The following is a 16,756-nucleotide window of genomic DNA, read 5'->3' on the forward strand; positions in this document are numbered from 1 at the left end:
AATTCACTTGGTAGGTACGAGATTTTAAACCATGAGGTGGAGTTTCTGTGTTGTTTGAAGAGAGGGCAAATAGGAGGGCATTTCACTCTGAAATTTCACAATTTGATAAATATGAAACCCCTTTGTGTGGTTTTATAAAATGCTGAAAATAATTTAAAAAATCATATAGATGTTGGTTTACTGATATAGGAAGTTTGGAAAAATAAATGTAGTTTTACCTTACAAAGAAGTAACAATTTAATATGCAAATCCAATTTTTCATGAATCAATAAATCACACAATGATTTTCTATTGAATTTTCATTGATCCTTTCTTAAAGATATTACACTTTCACTCTATTTTTCTACAATTTTAATGTGACACAATAATATCATATTAATTTAAACTCAGTGGTTGTTAAAAGACATCTAATGTTGAGCTAATGCTATAGGAATATTCTTATATCTTTTTATATCTTCATTTGATTTTGTTTATTTCTTGTCTTAATTTAATGAATTAGGTTTTATACTAACTTTTTTGCCCATACAAGTGAAATATGCCTAATGAAATTGAAATGGAGAGATTAGGGCTAGTTTATATTGGCCCCAGTTAATTTTGTGTCAATCTGTACTGGTTTGTACCAGTATGTACCTACCTCTCTGACTCCTTTTTGTTTCATTTCTATCATCTCTGTGTTATACTCCACTTTTGTCTAGGTATATATGATAAATTCGCTAGTGCTTTTGCAAAGGCTGTTCAAGCTCTGGAAGTTGGCAATGGCCTTATTGAAACTACTGTTCAGGTATTAACTTCTATTTTGAAGCAAATTCAATCCTTCAATATTCATGTACCTGGAAATACTTTATCTTCAGCAATTGGTTGATGTAAAAAGGCCAGTAACTTCAAGTTTTTTCACTCCTTGAGAAAATACGTTTCTTCAATTTTAATCATCTCAAAGTTAACTTATTTTGTAGATCAGTTTTGTGTTTTTACTTAGTATTTCTAATTAACATGAGTATTTCTAAACTTTTTGTACTTGTGTGAAACTTTAGATCTTTAAACTTGTATCTTCTTATTGCAGGGTCCATTGATCAATGAAGCCGCTTTAGAAAAGGTGATTAATTTTCTTCACCTAAATATGAATTCTATTTCCTTAAAAAATCTCCCTTGGGAATATTTAGTGACATGGTTCTTTCTGACTTTTTGCTTCTTCAGGTTGAATCATTAGTCAAAGATGCTACTGGAAAGGTAATCTTCATTACTACTATGGATAGTCATTGCTTTCCTGATTGGAGCCATTATTATTATTATTATTATTGATGCGTTCAAACCTAAATTATAGTCTTTTATATTTAAAACTTTCGTCTGTATAAAATTATTGGGATTCAAGTCTCTATAGGACTATTACAGAAGTAGTTTGTCTAGGAGTTCATGAAGTCTCTGTTCGTTGATTCATAGAAACACAGTAAGGGATAAGTGATGTATATCATGCATGGACTGAAAGTTTGAACCACGTGAACCGGCACGATCCCAATGTCTCATTCTGTTCCCCATAACAATGTCGTATGGCCAGATGATACCAATTGCTGCTTAGGCCGACATGGAAGGAGACAACAAGAATCATTCATAATTGCTTACATGATACTTAGAATAATTTTGTTGGTCACAAGGAGGGGAAGAGGAGAGGAAGAAGGGCTATAAATTGGGATGAAATAGAGAATGGAAAACATAAGAGCAATAATGAAGGATCGAGGAGGTGGATGACCGAGGAGGTGGATGCAAAACTTCTAAGAAGCAATGTTGATTATGTAGGAGATATGTAAGGTTTTTGGAAGGGGTTTCACCTCATTACCGACCTTTATTGGGTTGTGATTTGTTGATCGCGAGTTGAGATTATGGTAGAGTCGCAATTGACACTACAACTGAGAAGATGAGTTTGTGTTTTTTCCTATTGTGCTCCACTAATTAAAATTTTAATCAACCTAATTAATTTTAGGGCATATTATAATTTGACACTGCAGTTATAGATAAATGCCATTTAACTCTGAATTTTAGGTTTAAAATGGCATTTAAGATAAATTTCATTTGAAACCTTATTTTTTAGGTTAATTTCATTAATTAATTTTAGGATAAAATTAATTTACTCTATGATTTTAGGATAAATTTCATTTACTCATACATTTTATGGTAAAATTTATTTAAACCTTTGATTTTAGATAAATTTCATTTTAACTCTTATTTTTTAGGTAAATTTGAGTTTAACTATGGACTTTAGGGATTTATCAAAATTAAAACTCTATTAGTTGAGTGTATTAAATCAATTAATTGATTAACTTATTGTAATCAATTAACAAAGTGAATTAATTCCAATCAGCTAATTACCGATAAGATTATATCTATTTACGAGCAGAATGTGTTCAGTTGACTTCCGAGTGGACTCAACTACTCAGTTGATTGCAGCCTACAAATACCTTATTTTTTAGTCAAGTACGCACCTATGTAAAAATTCTCAAAAAACTAAGAATACAAGTTCTCTTGTAACCTCTCACAACTCACATACTAGGAATCCTTGCCTTAAGTTTTCTTCTGCCTGTCAGGAGTCCCTTCTATAAGACTTCTTCAATCTGCTAGGTATGTCATCAACCTTGAGGACTTCTTGTCTGCCAACTAATGTTGAACTTCTCCATCTACTAAGTATCCGATCAACTTGACACTTCTCCATCTGTCTGCTCCTATTGGACTTCTCTATCTGCCAAGTATTTAATCAATTTGACCTACTTAGATTTTTCCAATCACTGCACCTGACAGAACTTATAAGCAAATGCAACATTAACCAAACTTAAATCTTTTTCCCAACCTCTCAAGATCACTTGCACACTTGACAGAACTTATAAGCAAATACAACATTAACCAAACTTAAATCTTTTTCCCAACCTCTCAAGATCACTTGCACACTTGACAGAACTTATAAGCAAATACAACATTAACCAAACTTAAATCTTTTTCCCAACCTCTCAAGATCACTTGCACACTTGACAGAACTTATAAGCAAATACAACATTAACCAAACTTAAATCTTTTTGCCAAATACATCAATACCATTTAGAACTCACCACTTAGGGTAAGATTGCACCAACAAATTTTTGACAACTAATTATAGAATTTATCTTTGAATGTTTACATAGCATCTCAACCCTATTTCTCTCATATTATCATGTATTGAGATTGCACCTAATGTTTTGTAGATGTATACTATGTTATGCAAATATTATTTGTTAACCTCTGTCACATGGACAACCATGATACCTCTAATAATGAGGCTCTTAGCCTCATTATTTTGATCACAAGTCTCTTTGTTAATTCCTTCTGTAGGAATTTCCTCATAGATGGGTTCTTTATCTTAACATAGTATTCTCCAAGTAGATTAAGTCAAGATTTTTTCTTAAGACATTCATGATATCATGGTCATTTTCTCTGCACATGGAACATCTTGTCAGTATGAACGTACCCTTATCTTGATTTTTCTTTCCCATCAGGTGGCTTTGATTGATTCTAGTTGAAATCTCTTAGGATCGTGAAATTGTTGTCTTTTGCCAAGTGAGATCCTCCACCTTTCTTGTAACTCACTGATTTTCTCTAGTCTCCCACTGTAAATGTCATCTGATAACCTTCTTCAACAATTGCATTGAATGTGTGGCAAGTTTCAATTTCTAGGTTATATTTCACTAAGCTGATTATCATTCTTATCCAATGAAACATTGCTCTTTACTGCTTAGTGCTTACTATACTCAGATATATATCAGCTGTTATCTTGCTTTAATCAGTGGAACTATATATTCATAGTCTTAATTCTATTCAAATTTCCTTCTTAATAGAAGGCAAACTACAAAATTTTGGTCAGACTGCTTAAGATCTCATCAAGTCCTCCATTCCCATTGATTACCAACCTTATTTGTTGAAATTTTAGTGAACCTTGAAGAATCAGCTCATCCTCATTGGAATTTCAATATTTCCAGATAATTGCTTATTTGGCTTCTAGGTGCAGATGTTGGTAGCCTATGTTATGAAGATTGCCAAAGTTTAGCCACCTTGGCAATCAGGTTATCATTCCACAAAATTAATGAAACAATGATCTCGGATGTTTGACAACTTGACCTCTAATGTTTCAAGATTCAATTTCTTTACAAAAAATTAAATCACATTCACTCTTTCCTCTTGAGAGTAGAAAGATAATTCATATTGTAGAGTACGTAGACGAAAGTTCCATGCTGGTATAGGTTTAGCAAGAAATGACTGATTCTTGAATTGAACCTCTGTATGCAAAACCTCAATAACTTTTTCTTAGAGTTGCAATCTTTATCCTTCTTCCTTGAAACTAGACACGAAGATTTTTTAAATGGTATATTGATTCTTGGATGCAGGCCTCCATATAGCAGGAAAATTGATTGATTTCATGAAATGAATAGCTGAGTGATAAGCCTTAGCTCTTAATTGAGGCAGTTCAAAAACTTGTAGAACAAAGTTGAAATAAATTCAGAAGAGATAACCAAGATGCCACTTGAGTTAGGGTGATAAAGAGAACTTGATACCATTCCAGCCTCTTAGGTGTGAGAACACCTCAAGAGCTGGCTTTACCTAGATCAGTGAACCACGCCTCATCTATAAAATAGTGAGTGAGTAGGCAATCCACATTTCAAGTTTTGAAACTGATGTTGATCATAAACCTAGAGATATTGTATATATGATAGTTAATTGCACCAAACTGAGACTTGGAAGATTTGTGAGGTATGATACAGCATGGAAAGACTTACAAACACATTCATACTTAATTGAGTAACCTAATTGAATGAAATAAAGGAACTTTCACATTTATTTGACTTATATGATTTTTATATAAATATATTTTGTTTTTTTAATATTATTCCATGAATAAACTTGTAATCAATCTAGGCATACTCCTTATTTTGTACATCGTGAATCTTAATAAAAATATTTTTTCTCACTTGAATCTTAGAAGTAAATTCACCTTACTTATTGACCACCAAATAATTATACTCCTTTTACAGGGAGCAGATGTACTAGTTGGGGGAAGGAGACACAGCCTAGGCAGGACATTCTATGAGCCTACTGTACTTGGAAATGTCAATAATGAGATGCTAATATCTAGGTACAATCTATGGCCTTTAGCTTTTCTGGCTTGTACTCTGATGTGATGCTGTTCAATGACAACTTAATTGTAGTGAATGGCGATAACTATGATCAAGTGCTATTTTACCTTTTAGTGACTATTGAATTCATTAGCTCTTAGACACTATCGCAACTGGATTTTGTTAGACTTAATGTTATTTTAATTCTCTACTACTATAATATTTGACTAAAATCTGTGCAGTCAAGAAGTATTTGGCCCAGTTGCACCACTTTTACGCTTTAAAACTGAAGAAGAGGCTATACAAATAGCTAATGATACAAATGCAGGTTATTTCCTAAATTCACTGCATATATGTTTTTTTTTAGGTTGTTGTTACCAAGTAGTTTTTTTTGTAGTTCAATATAATTGAGAACATTTTGCTTTGATTAAATTTTAGTTTTGATATGCATCAACTGTGTACTTGTGGGTCTGAAAGGTTAGTTCATCATGATAGGAATCAAAATGGAGCTTAGACACTGGTGGACATATATAGATAGTTGTATGCTTGTGAATATATAACCACTTGTCAAAGCAGTCACATTGCTGAAACAATTGAAGTTGGTGACAATCATACTGGATTTATTACTCCTGTGTTCGTTAATTGATCAAATTTGTGCTCTTCATTATTTCTTTTCAGATTTATTTGTGTTAATAATATAAATATTTAAATTTGTCCTTTTCCTAATAACTTGGGTTTTTAGAGTAATGGTTATCAATCCACTTTTACATGTTATCAAAGGAAGTTCAAAGTCATGTGTTGGCTTTGAACCAATCAAGTATAGCCACCTACATATGAAGGAGAAGTGTTAAGAATATAAATAAAAAACCTTTTCTAAGAGCTTGAGATTTTGGGTTAAGCGCTATCAACTATAATATTTTTCAATAGAAGATCATGTTGATGAAGCTTTCTTTATCAATGGTCATTGAAGTTTTTTTCATCATGAAGTATATTTTCAGTGTTAAATAGGGTTCAAGGAACCAATAGAATTAATAGTAAGAAGAAAGCTACAAGCGCTTGGAAATGGATTAACAATGCAGAGTTTCAACATTGCTAGTGGATCATATAATTTTGCAACGTTAACTTGTTTGTAATTCATCGAGGTAGATGTTGTGTTGGTGATGATGACAAGATAATTTGTACTTCACAATCCAACTTGAATGATGCAGGTAGATAGATCTACACATGCTAGAGGGAACGTCGTATGGCGCCAAAGTTATCTGACAAAGCTCCTATGATGCTTAAGTCAGTACAATGCTTGTGGAAGCAAAAGTATGATAGAAATTGCGAGAGAGAGAGATTGTGAACCTATCTACGTTGAATATACCTCACTACTTATAGATGTGTGGGAAGTGTGGAATCTGTAGAGATTATGGCCATGATGTCCAAGAAAGTAGAGGGGTTGTTCTGATTATTTCAGTCATTTTTGGTTGTTAATCTCACCTCAATTACTATTTGATTATACAGGCTTCAATTGTTCGGTCATAGCTACCCTAGAGATGGTGATTGTGGAGTGGCGGTTATTAGAATTGTGGGCCACTTCAATTGTTCGATTGGGGAACTGAGTTGTATCAAGGGCTGTAAACAAGCCAAGCTGAGCCAAACTTTGTGGTGTTCAAGCTTGTTTGATAAGGTAATCAAGCCAAGCCAAGTCTAAAATGAATCAAGCTGTTAAAATGATTGTTCAAGCTTGGTTTGGTTTCTTTTTCATGAGCTTAAACTCGGTTCGTTTAAATGATTTCGAGCTCTCAATTCAAGCTTGTTTGATTGTTTGAAATTTTTACTTTTTAAGCTTGTTAGGTTGGTTATTGAGCTTGATAATACATACTTATTTCTTCATTTTGAAACTTTTTTTGTTTATTTAGCATGTTCAAAAAAGTTTTATTGATGAACATAGTTCACAAATATTATTCACCAATATTATTCACGAACATTGTTCATAAATATTGTTCACGAATGTTATTCACAAACATTAACGAGTTGAACACGTGTTCAAGCTTGTTTATTTGGTTTAACGAGTTGTTCAAACTTGTTCATTAATTGATCTTATGTGTATTGAACAAACATAAATAAGCTCAACACCAAGCTTGTTCACGAATGTTCGGTTCATTTACAACCCTAGTTGTATGTGCTCAATGGGCCGAGTTGCATGGAGAGTTTGGGTGACCAAGCTGTATAAAAAGCTTGAGAGATTGAGCTATATGGAGAGCTCAAGAGATCAAGCTCTATGGAGAGCTTGGAAGACCGAGCTGTAAGTGGGAAGCTTAACTGATCTTGCTCTTAATTATGATTAGGAACTTCCTGTACATCTTTATAAATGCTAACATTGTCAACATGGGACGAGATCACATAAGCACATTATGCTGACTTGGAGTGGGATTAGTATCTTTTTAGCTGCAAGGAACTTTCTTGCAGCTAAATCCACCAGTTAAAAGCTAAGGGTGCGTTTGGTTTGCCCCATTTTCATTTTCATTTTCTGAAAAACGTGCATTTTTCGTTTTTCAGAAAATGACTTTTCCGCGTTTTTCGTTTTCTTAGAAAACGCTCTATCATTTTCTTAAAAATGAACGTGAAAAACGCAAACCAAACACGTTTTCCATTTTCTCAGAAAATGAAAACAAAAAACAGCGTGGAAAACGCAAACCAAACGCCCCCTAATTGTTGCTAGAAATATAGTGTTGTATCAGCTATGATCATTGTTTTATTTTCTTAATTGATGTCATTTTATGATGCACATTTTAGACTCTCCGTCAACTAAGATAGTCAACAAATGACAAGAATTTGTACATCCGCCTTCCATTTTTTTTTATTGATTATGTGGAACTGTCATTTGTGCAGGTTTAGCTGCTTACATATTCACTAGAAGCATGCCTCGTTCTTGGCGTGTGTCAGAAGCTCTTGAGTATGGACTTGTTGGAGTTAATGAAGGATTAATATCCACTGAGGTTGGCTCCATAAGTTTATCTATTTTACTAGATGTGCAAAACAAGTTTGATACATTGGTATTTTGTCTTGTAAGGTTGCACCATTCGGAGGATTTAAGCAGTCAGGTCTTGGAAGGGAAGGTTCCAAGTATGGGATTGATGAATACTTGGAAGTAAGTGAATGTGATTCCAATATTTACATTGAATAATAACTTTTGTCAAAGTGACATATATGTTCCCGTGTGGATATCTTTGCAGATTAAGTATGTATGCTTAGGAAACTTGAAGGAGGTATAGATTGATGCAAGAGCACAGCAGAAACTCTACTGAAGCTAATAATGACCCAGTCGCCTCTGTAGGTGGGTAGGAGTTTTCACATTATTGTTCCCTATCCAATATTTAGTACTTTGGAAAAACTTCACAACAATGTTTAATGCTCTTGGCAGGATGAGAACGCAAACTTCTGCTCAGGCGTTTCCACTTTTCGTAGTTAATGAATCAGGACAAAAGATCACTCTGTTTCAGTGTTAACAATTAGCTTCTTGTTTAATAAAAGATGTTTTTTAAATTATTGAATGGGCCTCGAATTGTTGATGTGGTAGCAGAGAAGTCCATCTATCTTGTCCTCTATACCTTTGTCGGGCCATGGTTTTGTTGAGGGGCTTATGCTCATCCAAAACACAGTTTGATTTGGTCAAAAATATGATCTGCAGATGTGTGGAACTGGTAAGAAGCATTTAGCTTTATGGTTTCTTCTAAATATTAGACATTTTTAATTTTATTTTCTTTTAGTCTTTTATATTTTTGTGAAGAAAGGGATTGTGACTGACAAATATTACAAAGCTACTTTAGGAAAGTTCTCACCAGCCAATTGAGAAAATTCAAATGGGGGTACCCATAATACAACATCCCTACTACAATGTTCTTGTCAACATTGGATTAGCATTTGCCATTCCCTTAAACGCCAAACTCCAATGTTCTCCACAATTGTCACTTGACAATCCAGACTTTGCAACACTATGTTTTGGAGAAGACACCAAGAATGCCCAAAATAGCTCCCATTTGGACTTCTGATGCCTCTGCAAAATGAACAAGATCATCGGTGGGGGGAAAAAAAGAAAAGAAAAATAGACGCCCGAACAACCGGACTGAAGTTCCGGCCACTTAATTTGCTTCTCCTCTTGGATAAGATGATAACAATCTATCCATGCGGCTAAAGGAATTTGTAGTCTGCGTTCCCTGAATCTATAGAGATTGAGGGAAAAAATCCATTGCCATCTGCATCAAAGTCTATTGTGGTTAACATATGAAAACACTTTAAAATTTCCTATTGAAAAAGGATTATATCCAGTTCTTCCCTTAACTTGGAGTTCAGATCCTGCAAAAGGGTTAGTATTCTGCATCATGGCTTCCTGGATTCCTCCAATGCGATTTCTTTAGGAAAATATTTCCGAATACAATGTGATTTCATTCCTCCAGCACCTCCTCTAACTGATCCAGATTTTGTTCTCAAGGAACATCCTCCCTTCAAGATTTCCAAATGTAGACCAGAAATCTGCTTGATACATCCAAGCAGCTAGGGAGACGAAATGGTCTTCGTCCCTTATCGACCACCCTATCTGGAGCCGAAGAAAGAAGAACGGGACTATGATCAGACTTAAATCGAAGAAGAACCCTTGCGGAAGCACAAGATACCACCCAATCCTTGTAGTAGATGACACTTACAAATTGATTACTCCAAATTAGTTCACCTAGCCAAGATCTCATGTGATAACATCTCATATCTTAATCATTGTACCGTTCTGAAAGGACAGACACTAGACCTATCCGAGAACCTTAATTAAGTCAACAAGCTAGGGCTAGGTACCAGGTACCGATAGTTCGACAAGCCAAAATCATAATTGTTAATGACGAACCAGTTAAGATTCCGACTCAAAACAAAATTATGAATCTATTGACGATTTACCGTTGTTTAAAAAGAAAAAAAAATAGATGTTGAACTTAATTGACTAAGGGGAAGAGAAGACTTTGATATATTGTTCCATGATTATTTGTTGGGGTGTGTAATCATGGGATATTCGTGCTTCCTGATTTATTCTAACGGTCGGTAGAAAATTTTTATGAACCAGACCGGTCATCCCAAGTTTAGTATTACTTGGTTCATCAATTTTTTTTCAATGGTTATTTGTTGCCCCACGAGTTAACATAGTTGAATCATATGGGTAGTTGCTCTAATATGTCTTAGGGTCAATTCTTAGTGGATATAAAACATCTCATTGGGTGTTCGGCCTCCCTCATGCAAAGGGTCATTATGCTAGAGTAAATATCCTCCGTGATTTACTTGTATCTAGTCGGGAGGGAGGGAGGGGATGATGATACTAGGTTGCTTGGGGTGAGTGTTATTACCTTTTGCTCCAATGATTATTTGTAAAATTGTCCTCGGGCAATGATGTAATAACATGACATCTTTTCATTTTCTCATGTATTTAAGGATCAAGTCCTAACTTGACGAATTAATAGATAAATTTTTCTTAATATGTGTTGACCTAAGAACGTTAGATTGATGGATTACCTGCTACGAGCACTTCTCGATTTACCCAACTAACCGATGGAAAATTTCTATGAGATCAAACTAATTACTATAAAAATTAATCGGCGTAAGTTATACCTAGTACCAACTAAAAAACAAAAGTTAGATGTAATATTTTATATTACAAAACTTATTAACAACCCTTTGTAGACCTGCCTATAGGCCTATTATATTAGGGGTCAAATCATAATTTTCTTTTATATATGTTTAAAATTTTTTTTGTTGGTGTTAGAACTAGACTCGAGTCTTGCTAATGAGACTATAACTATTAATATTTTCATGTATTAATAATATATTTAATAATTAATTAATACTTTACTTTTGTTATATTATTATTCTTAATAATGGGAAGAAGAGTAAGCGATGCACTTATTCTTTGTTTGCTAATTTATAAATTATTTATCTGTAAATGCTTTCATGAGTTAATTAATTATTTAATAATTAATTAATAATTTTTTTATATAATTTTTCTTAATAACTATATTTGTCTAACAAATAATTTTATGAATATACGATTTTAATTCTTTTAATATAATAATATTGACCGTAATGAACGGAGTTATAAATCAATGATTTCAAACCGTAAATCATAACTTTTTTTTAGATAATTAAGATTAAGAGTCAGACCGATAATTTTAAACCATCAAATCAAATTGTCAATTCTGAATCACGATGGGATCTAATCCTTTATAGCAATAGGTTAAAAAAGGTTTTCTTAAAATTAGTTCGACTTTAAAATTCATATGAATAAACATCTCCCCTTCATTTGATCAGTCCCAAAAGGATTTTATACTAATATTACTTTTTACTCATTCTTCTATTCTACTCTGGTAGATAATTAAAAAATTTATTCTAATTTAATATTCTTTGTTCTATTTTATAATAGTCTTTATCTGATGTCAGCTAACAAACATACAAAGAGATAAATGAATAGGGCCTTAATAATTAATATCACATCATAACACTTATTTTTCAAACCACACAAGGTGCTGAGAGTATTATTATCAATTGTCCATTGCATAGGAATTCATACCGCAACCAAGTCATTTCTTTTATGAACAAGGTTAAATATAATTTCAATTGCGCTTGTTTAAACAAATTTGATATCCTTTTTCATTATAAACGGTTCGATATTGCCAATCTCATAATAAGATACAAACGGCCCTGAGAAAAATCAAACATCCAACTTAAATATTCTACGCCCAGCTGAAACTTTGATCAGAGGACCTAGCAAACAATCGTATGGATACTGTGAGACAACAATCAAGTGGTGACACAAAATGCGAATGCAATATCTGGCACACAAGCGAAAATAATTATGAGTTGAAAAAAAAAAAAAATGGCTGCTACTCGGTCGGCTTCTGCTCGTCGTCGGAGTCCTTTAGGTGTTCGAAGAAATTCCCCAGATGCCAGAGATCGTTCTCGTGCCAACTGCCACGGTTGGCGGTGGCCCTCCACTGCTGGTCGGCGATCATCTCCGGCGACAGCCCCCATTGCCTGAGTTCCTCCTCGGAGTGGTGGAGGGCGAAGGTATAGTCGCGGCCGCTGGGACCGAGCTGCATGACTCTGATGTCGCAGTTTTCGGGGTTGTTCAGCAGCTCGAACTGCTCCACCGTCCACTTGAACCACTTCATCAGGAACACCCGCGAGGTCAAGCCGTGCGACACGATCACGAAGCTCACCTCCGCCTTCTCGTCCTGCTCCACCCTCCCCATGTCGATGTCCCTCCACAGCGACTCCATGAAACCTGTTTCCCGTTGTTTGCGTCATTTAATTCTGTGACCGGAGGATTGAATTCATGGAGGAGAATGTAACATCTTACTGGCAACGCGGTCGAAGACGTCGGCGGCGGACTCGCCTTCGGGGAAGCGGAAGAAGAAGCGGCCGAAGCGCTCCCTCGCCTCCTTGATGGCCTTCATCCGCTCCTCCACCTGGAAGTTTCCGAAGTCCTGCTCCCTGATCCGGCACTCTTCGCGGACGCCGACGATGCGGTTGCGCGGGAAGGCGCGGCCCAGCTCCCGCAGCGTCGCCCGCGTCCGTTCGTACGGCGACACGTAAAAGTACACCTTCCAGTTCTCCCCGTCCTCCGACGACAGCAGCTGCCGGATGCACTCGCCGGCGGCGCGGGCCTGCTCGGCGCCCTGCGGAGTAAGCGGGACCTTGTGGTCGGGCGTGGTCGAGTACGCCGCCGTGTCAAGGTTCCCCTGGCTCTCGCCGTGCCGCACCAGGATGATCCGCTTCGGGAGGCAGCGGCGGTGGACGTGGCTCCTCTCTTCTCTGTTCATGGGCTCCGACGATGACTTTCTCCGATGTCTTTGGCCGACAATTCAACAAGCGCGTTTATAGAGGACGGAGTCGTCCATTTTTCCTTGCCTTGCAAGACTCGGTCATCAAAGTTAAGCCCATGCTTGGTGCGCAATAAGATTCCAGAATCCTGTCAGCAATGACTGTTCAACAAAAGGAGGAGGAGTTAGCTGGAGCTCAATAACTGCAAAAGATTGCCAGAAATTCTCCAAAAGCTATCCATTTTTATTCTCGACGCTCATTCAAGCTCACAACTAATTTTGTTAGAGAGCACAAGTTAGTCACGCAAAGTAGGGGAGGCAGGCATCAAGTTGGCAGGGATGCCAAATTGGAAATCTTTAATACGTCCGTAAGAAAAGAAAAGATTGTCAGATTTCAGTTCAGATAAGGATGGATAGATTTGGTAAAGAAATTCGCGTGATCGTTTCAGAAATCCTTTGATGGCGTGAACACTAAACATGAGTGATTAACATGAGTCTTCATTCCTCCATTGAGCTCTATGCAAGACATAAATATGAAAAGATATCCATGGAGTAAATTAACATGTATAATTGGGTTGCAGTACACATCTTATCCGTGAGTGATTAACCCACATGCGAGTGAGTCTGTAGGAAGGTAGACAAGATTCAATTAACAAGCATGAATGAAGAACATTGTCAGGTAGGGAATGGGTCCTTTGTAAGTTTCTTAAAATCAACATTGTAAGGAACAATTGGTTTATAGATAGTAGAAGAAGGCTCCAAGGAACATTGATTTTATAATTACAAAGGTTCAGCTAAGATCAAGGTCCCCTTTCAACAGAGGCCTAACTTACTAGATGGGGAATAGAGAGACAGACTATGCCCCCTTTCAACAAGGAAATGGAGAGTAACCATTTCCAGATAAATTATAACGCAAGGGATGGATGAAACTAGTGCAAATTCAGAAGCTACAATTGTTTCTGATGATTTCTGGAAACTGGAATACAACTCACTGGACAAGACTCAGAATAACATGTTGCCATGTTTTGGTCCAAAGAGAGATGTAAGTTAGAACACACTTTACCGCATTAACTCAGGATGTTACATATGTAACGCAATTTTGCTTTTGACATAGAGACAGACTAGGACTTAGAAAGGCCTTTGTCTTGATAACCCTAAGCATCAATGAATCAGAATAGCAATATTTTGCTTTTCGAAAAGTAGAATACCTTGACATTCTTTAAGGTAAATGACTAGTTTATGATAGTTATGAAAATTAACTTCAAAAATAAAAACTAAAACACACACAACATATCCTTTATGAAATCACAACTTACGACTCTAGATCTAGTAAAGCAGATTCCTCGTCCAGGCAGGACCAAGAGTAAGATATCAAAAGAATGCCAATTCTACTTCATTAGCAGAGAACCAGATCAAGTTGGTGTTGCAAGAATATAGAGATTGCACTAGTATTCGGATTTTCATTATTCGAAGTGGGTTGTATTTATACGTTCAAGGACTTGAGCAACCCCTGATTATAACATTGACATGCAGACACTTTAAAACAAAATAAACTTAATTACCAAGTCAGGAAGAAATGGATAGGTTATCCTGGAACAAAAATGAAAAGAAGAAATTGATATCGTCCAATATCTGCAACAAAGCTATCATGTCTAAAGGCATCATTTAGTAGATTGTTTTCTAGTGAAGGTACTAAGTTGTGAATGATCAAACAGCTGCAAATTGAGACGGATCTAAATGAACATAATGAAACTATATTGAGCCTTATAATAGCATCCTTGAATGAAATGTATGGATTAGTCTAACAACATGTTGTCCATGTTGAGGTCGGATATTTCGATTGTTTAATCTCTCTATTAAAACAAAAAACACTATACAAAAGTGGTTGTAACTGTATAAACCAGACTATTGTTTAAACACTGCTGCAGTTGACCATCTACCTAAAATAAGTTACCTAGTCTCAGCATTCTGTACCATTTTAAGGGACAGGGAATAAAATTCAAATAAGAATAAAATTCATAGATAGTTTGTAGGATTTTAGTAACTAATGCCAATGATATCATTCATTAATTTTGGATTAAAACAAATTATATAATTTAATTCCATATCTCTATTTAAAGTTCCACATAATGTGTGAGGTTAAAAACCCGTTCACTCGCCCCCAGGACGTAGCATTGGGCGCATAGCATCTCTAACATAATGGCCAAGAGTTGATTTTCAATAATTGACGACCTAGGGTTTACCCCACCATGCGTCTGACGCCTATGTACTTGCATGTATCTCTCTCCATATCCGTGAGGCCGGCACTAGGAGGGTCGTTAATATAACGGATCTACATAATGCCAATGATATCATTCATTAATTTTTGGATTAAAACAAATTATATAATTTAATTCCATATCTCCATTTAAAGTTCCACATAATGTGTGAGGTTAAAAACCCGTTCACTCGCCCCCAGGACGTAGCATTGGGCGCATAGCATCTCTAACATAATGGCCAAGAGTTGATTTTCAATAATTGACGACCTAGGGTTTACCCCACCATGCGTCTGACGCCTATGTACTTGCATATATCTCTCTCCATATCCGTGAGGCCGGCACTAGGAGGGTCGTTAATATAACGGATCTACATAATGCCAATGATATCATTCATTAATTTTTGGATTAAAACAAATTATATAATTTAATACAAACTACAAAATTTTGGTCAGACTGCTTAAGATCTCATCAAGTCCTCCATTCCCATTGATTACCAACCTTATTTGTTGAAATTTTAGTGAACCTTGAAGAATCAGCTCATCCTCATTGGAATTTCAATATTTCCAGATAATTGCTTATTTGGCTTCTAGGTGCAGATGTTGGTAGCCTATGTTATGAAGATTGCCAAAGTTTAGCCACCTTGGCAATCAGGTTATCATTCCACAAAATTAATGAAACAATGATCTCGGATGTTTGACAACTTGACCTCTAATGTTTCAAGATTCAATTTCTTTACAAAAAATTAAATCACATTCACTCTTTCCTCTTGAGAGTAGAAAGATAATTCATATTGTAGAGTACGTAGACGAAAGTTCCATGCTGGTATAGGTTTAGCAAGAAATGACTGATTCTTGAATTGAACCTCTGTATGCAAAACCTCAATAACTTTTTCTTAGAGTTGCAATCTTTATCCTTCTTCCTTGAAACTAGACACGAAGATTTTTTAAATGGTATATTGATTCTTGGATGCAGGCCTCCATATAGCAGGAAAATTGATTGATTTCATGAAATGAATAGCTGAGTGATAAGCCTTAGCTCTTAATTGAGGCAGTTCAAAAACTTGTAGAACAAAGTTGAAATAAATTCAGAAGAGATAACCAAGATGCCACTTGAGTTAGGGTGATAAAGAGAACTTGATACCATTCCAGCCTCTTAGGTGTGAGAACACCTCAAGAGCTGGCTTTACCTAGATCAGTGAACCACGCCTCATCTATAAAATAGTGAGTGAGTAGGCAATCCACATTTCAAGTTTTGAAACTGATGTTGATCATAAACCTAGAGATATTGTATATATGATAGTTAATTGCACCAAACTGAGACTTGGAAGATTTGTGAGGTATGATACAGCATGGAAAGACTTACAAACACATTCATACTTAATTGAGTAACCTAATTGAATGAAATAAAGGAACTTTCACATTTATTTGACTTATATGATTTTTATATAAATATATTTTGTTTTTTTAATATTATTCCATGAATAAACTTGTAATCAATCTAGGCATAGTCCTTATTTTGTACATCGTGAATCTTA

General features: G+C 35.6%; 2 protein-coding genes across 2 annotated transcripts; one reads left to right on the forward strand and one right to left on the reverse strand.

Annotated features, from left to right (window-relative positions):
* Positions 1-592: 592 nt before the first annotated feature.
* LOC122055084 (succinate-semialdehyde dehydrogenase, mitochondrial-like) lies at positions 593-8,851 on the forward strand (the record flags this gene model as incomplete). The annotated part of the gene is made up of 9 exons (XM_042616476.1): positions 593-781; positions 1,061-1,093; positions 1,195-1,227; positions 5,046-5,146; positions 5,369-5,454; positions 8,004-8,110; positions 8,185-8,262; positions 8,348-8,448; positions 8,536-8,851. Coding segments are annotated over 8 exons (666 nt in total), but the record flags the coding sequence as incomplete, so codon positions are not given.
* Positions 8,852-11,803: 2,952 nt separating this feature from the next.
* Positions 11,804-13,482, reverse strand: LOC121967204 (phosphoglycerate mutase-like protein AT74). Its single transcript, XM_042517282.1, has 2 exons — positions 12,502-13,482; positions 11,804-12,426 (listed from the first exon to the last, which is right to left on the reverse strand). The coding sequence occupies exons 1-2, from the start codon at positions 12,962-12,964 to the stop codon at positions 12,026-12,028; spliced, it is 864 nt and encodes a 287-aa protein (XP_042373216.1). The 5' UTR covers positions 12,965-13,482; the 3' UTR covers positions 11,804-12,025.
* Between the last annotated feature and the right edge of the window lie 3,274 nt (positions 13,483-16,756).

This window comes from Zingiber officinale, chromosome 3B (genome assembly GCF_018446385.1).
Source record: "Zingiber officinale cultivar Zhangliang chromosome 3B, Zo_v1.1, whole genome shotgun sequence".
Lineage (NCBI taxonomy): Eukaryota > Viridiplantae > Streptophyta > Magnoliopsida > Zingiberales > Zingiberaceae > Zingiber > Zingiber officinale.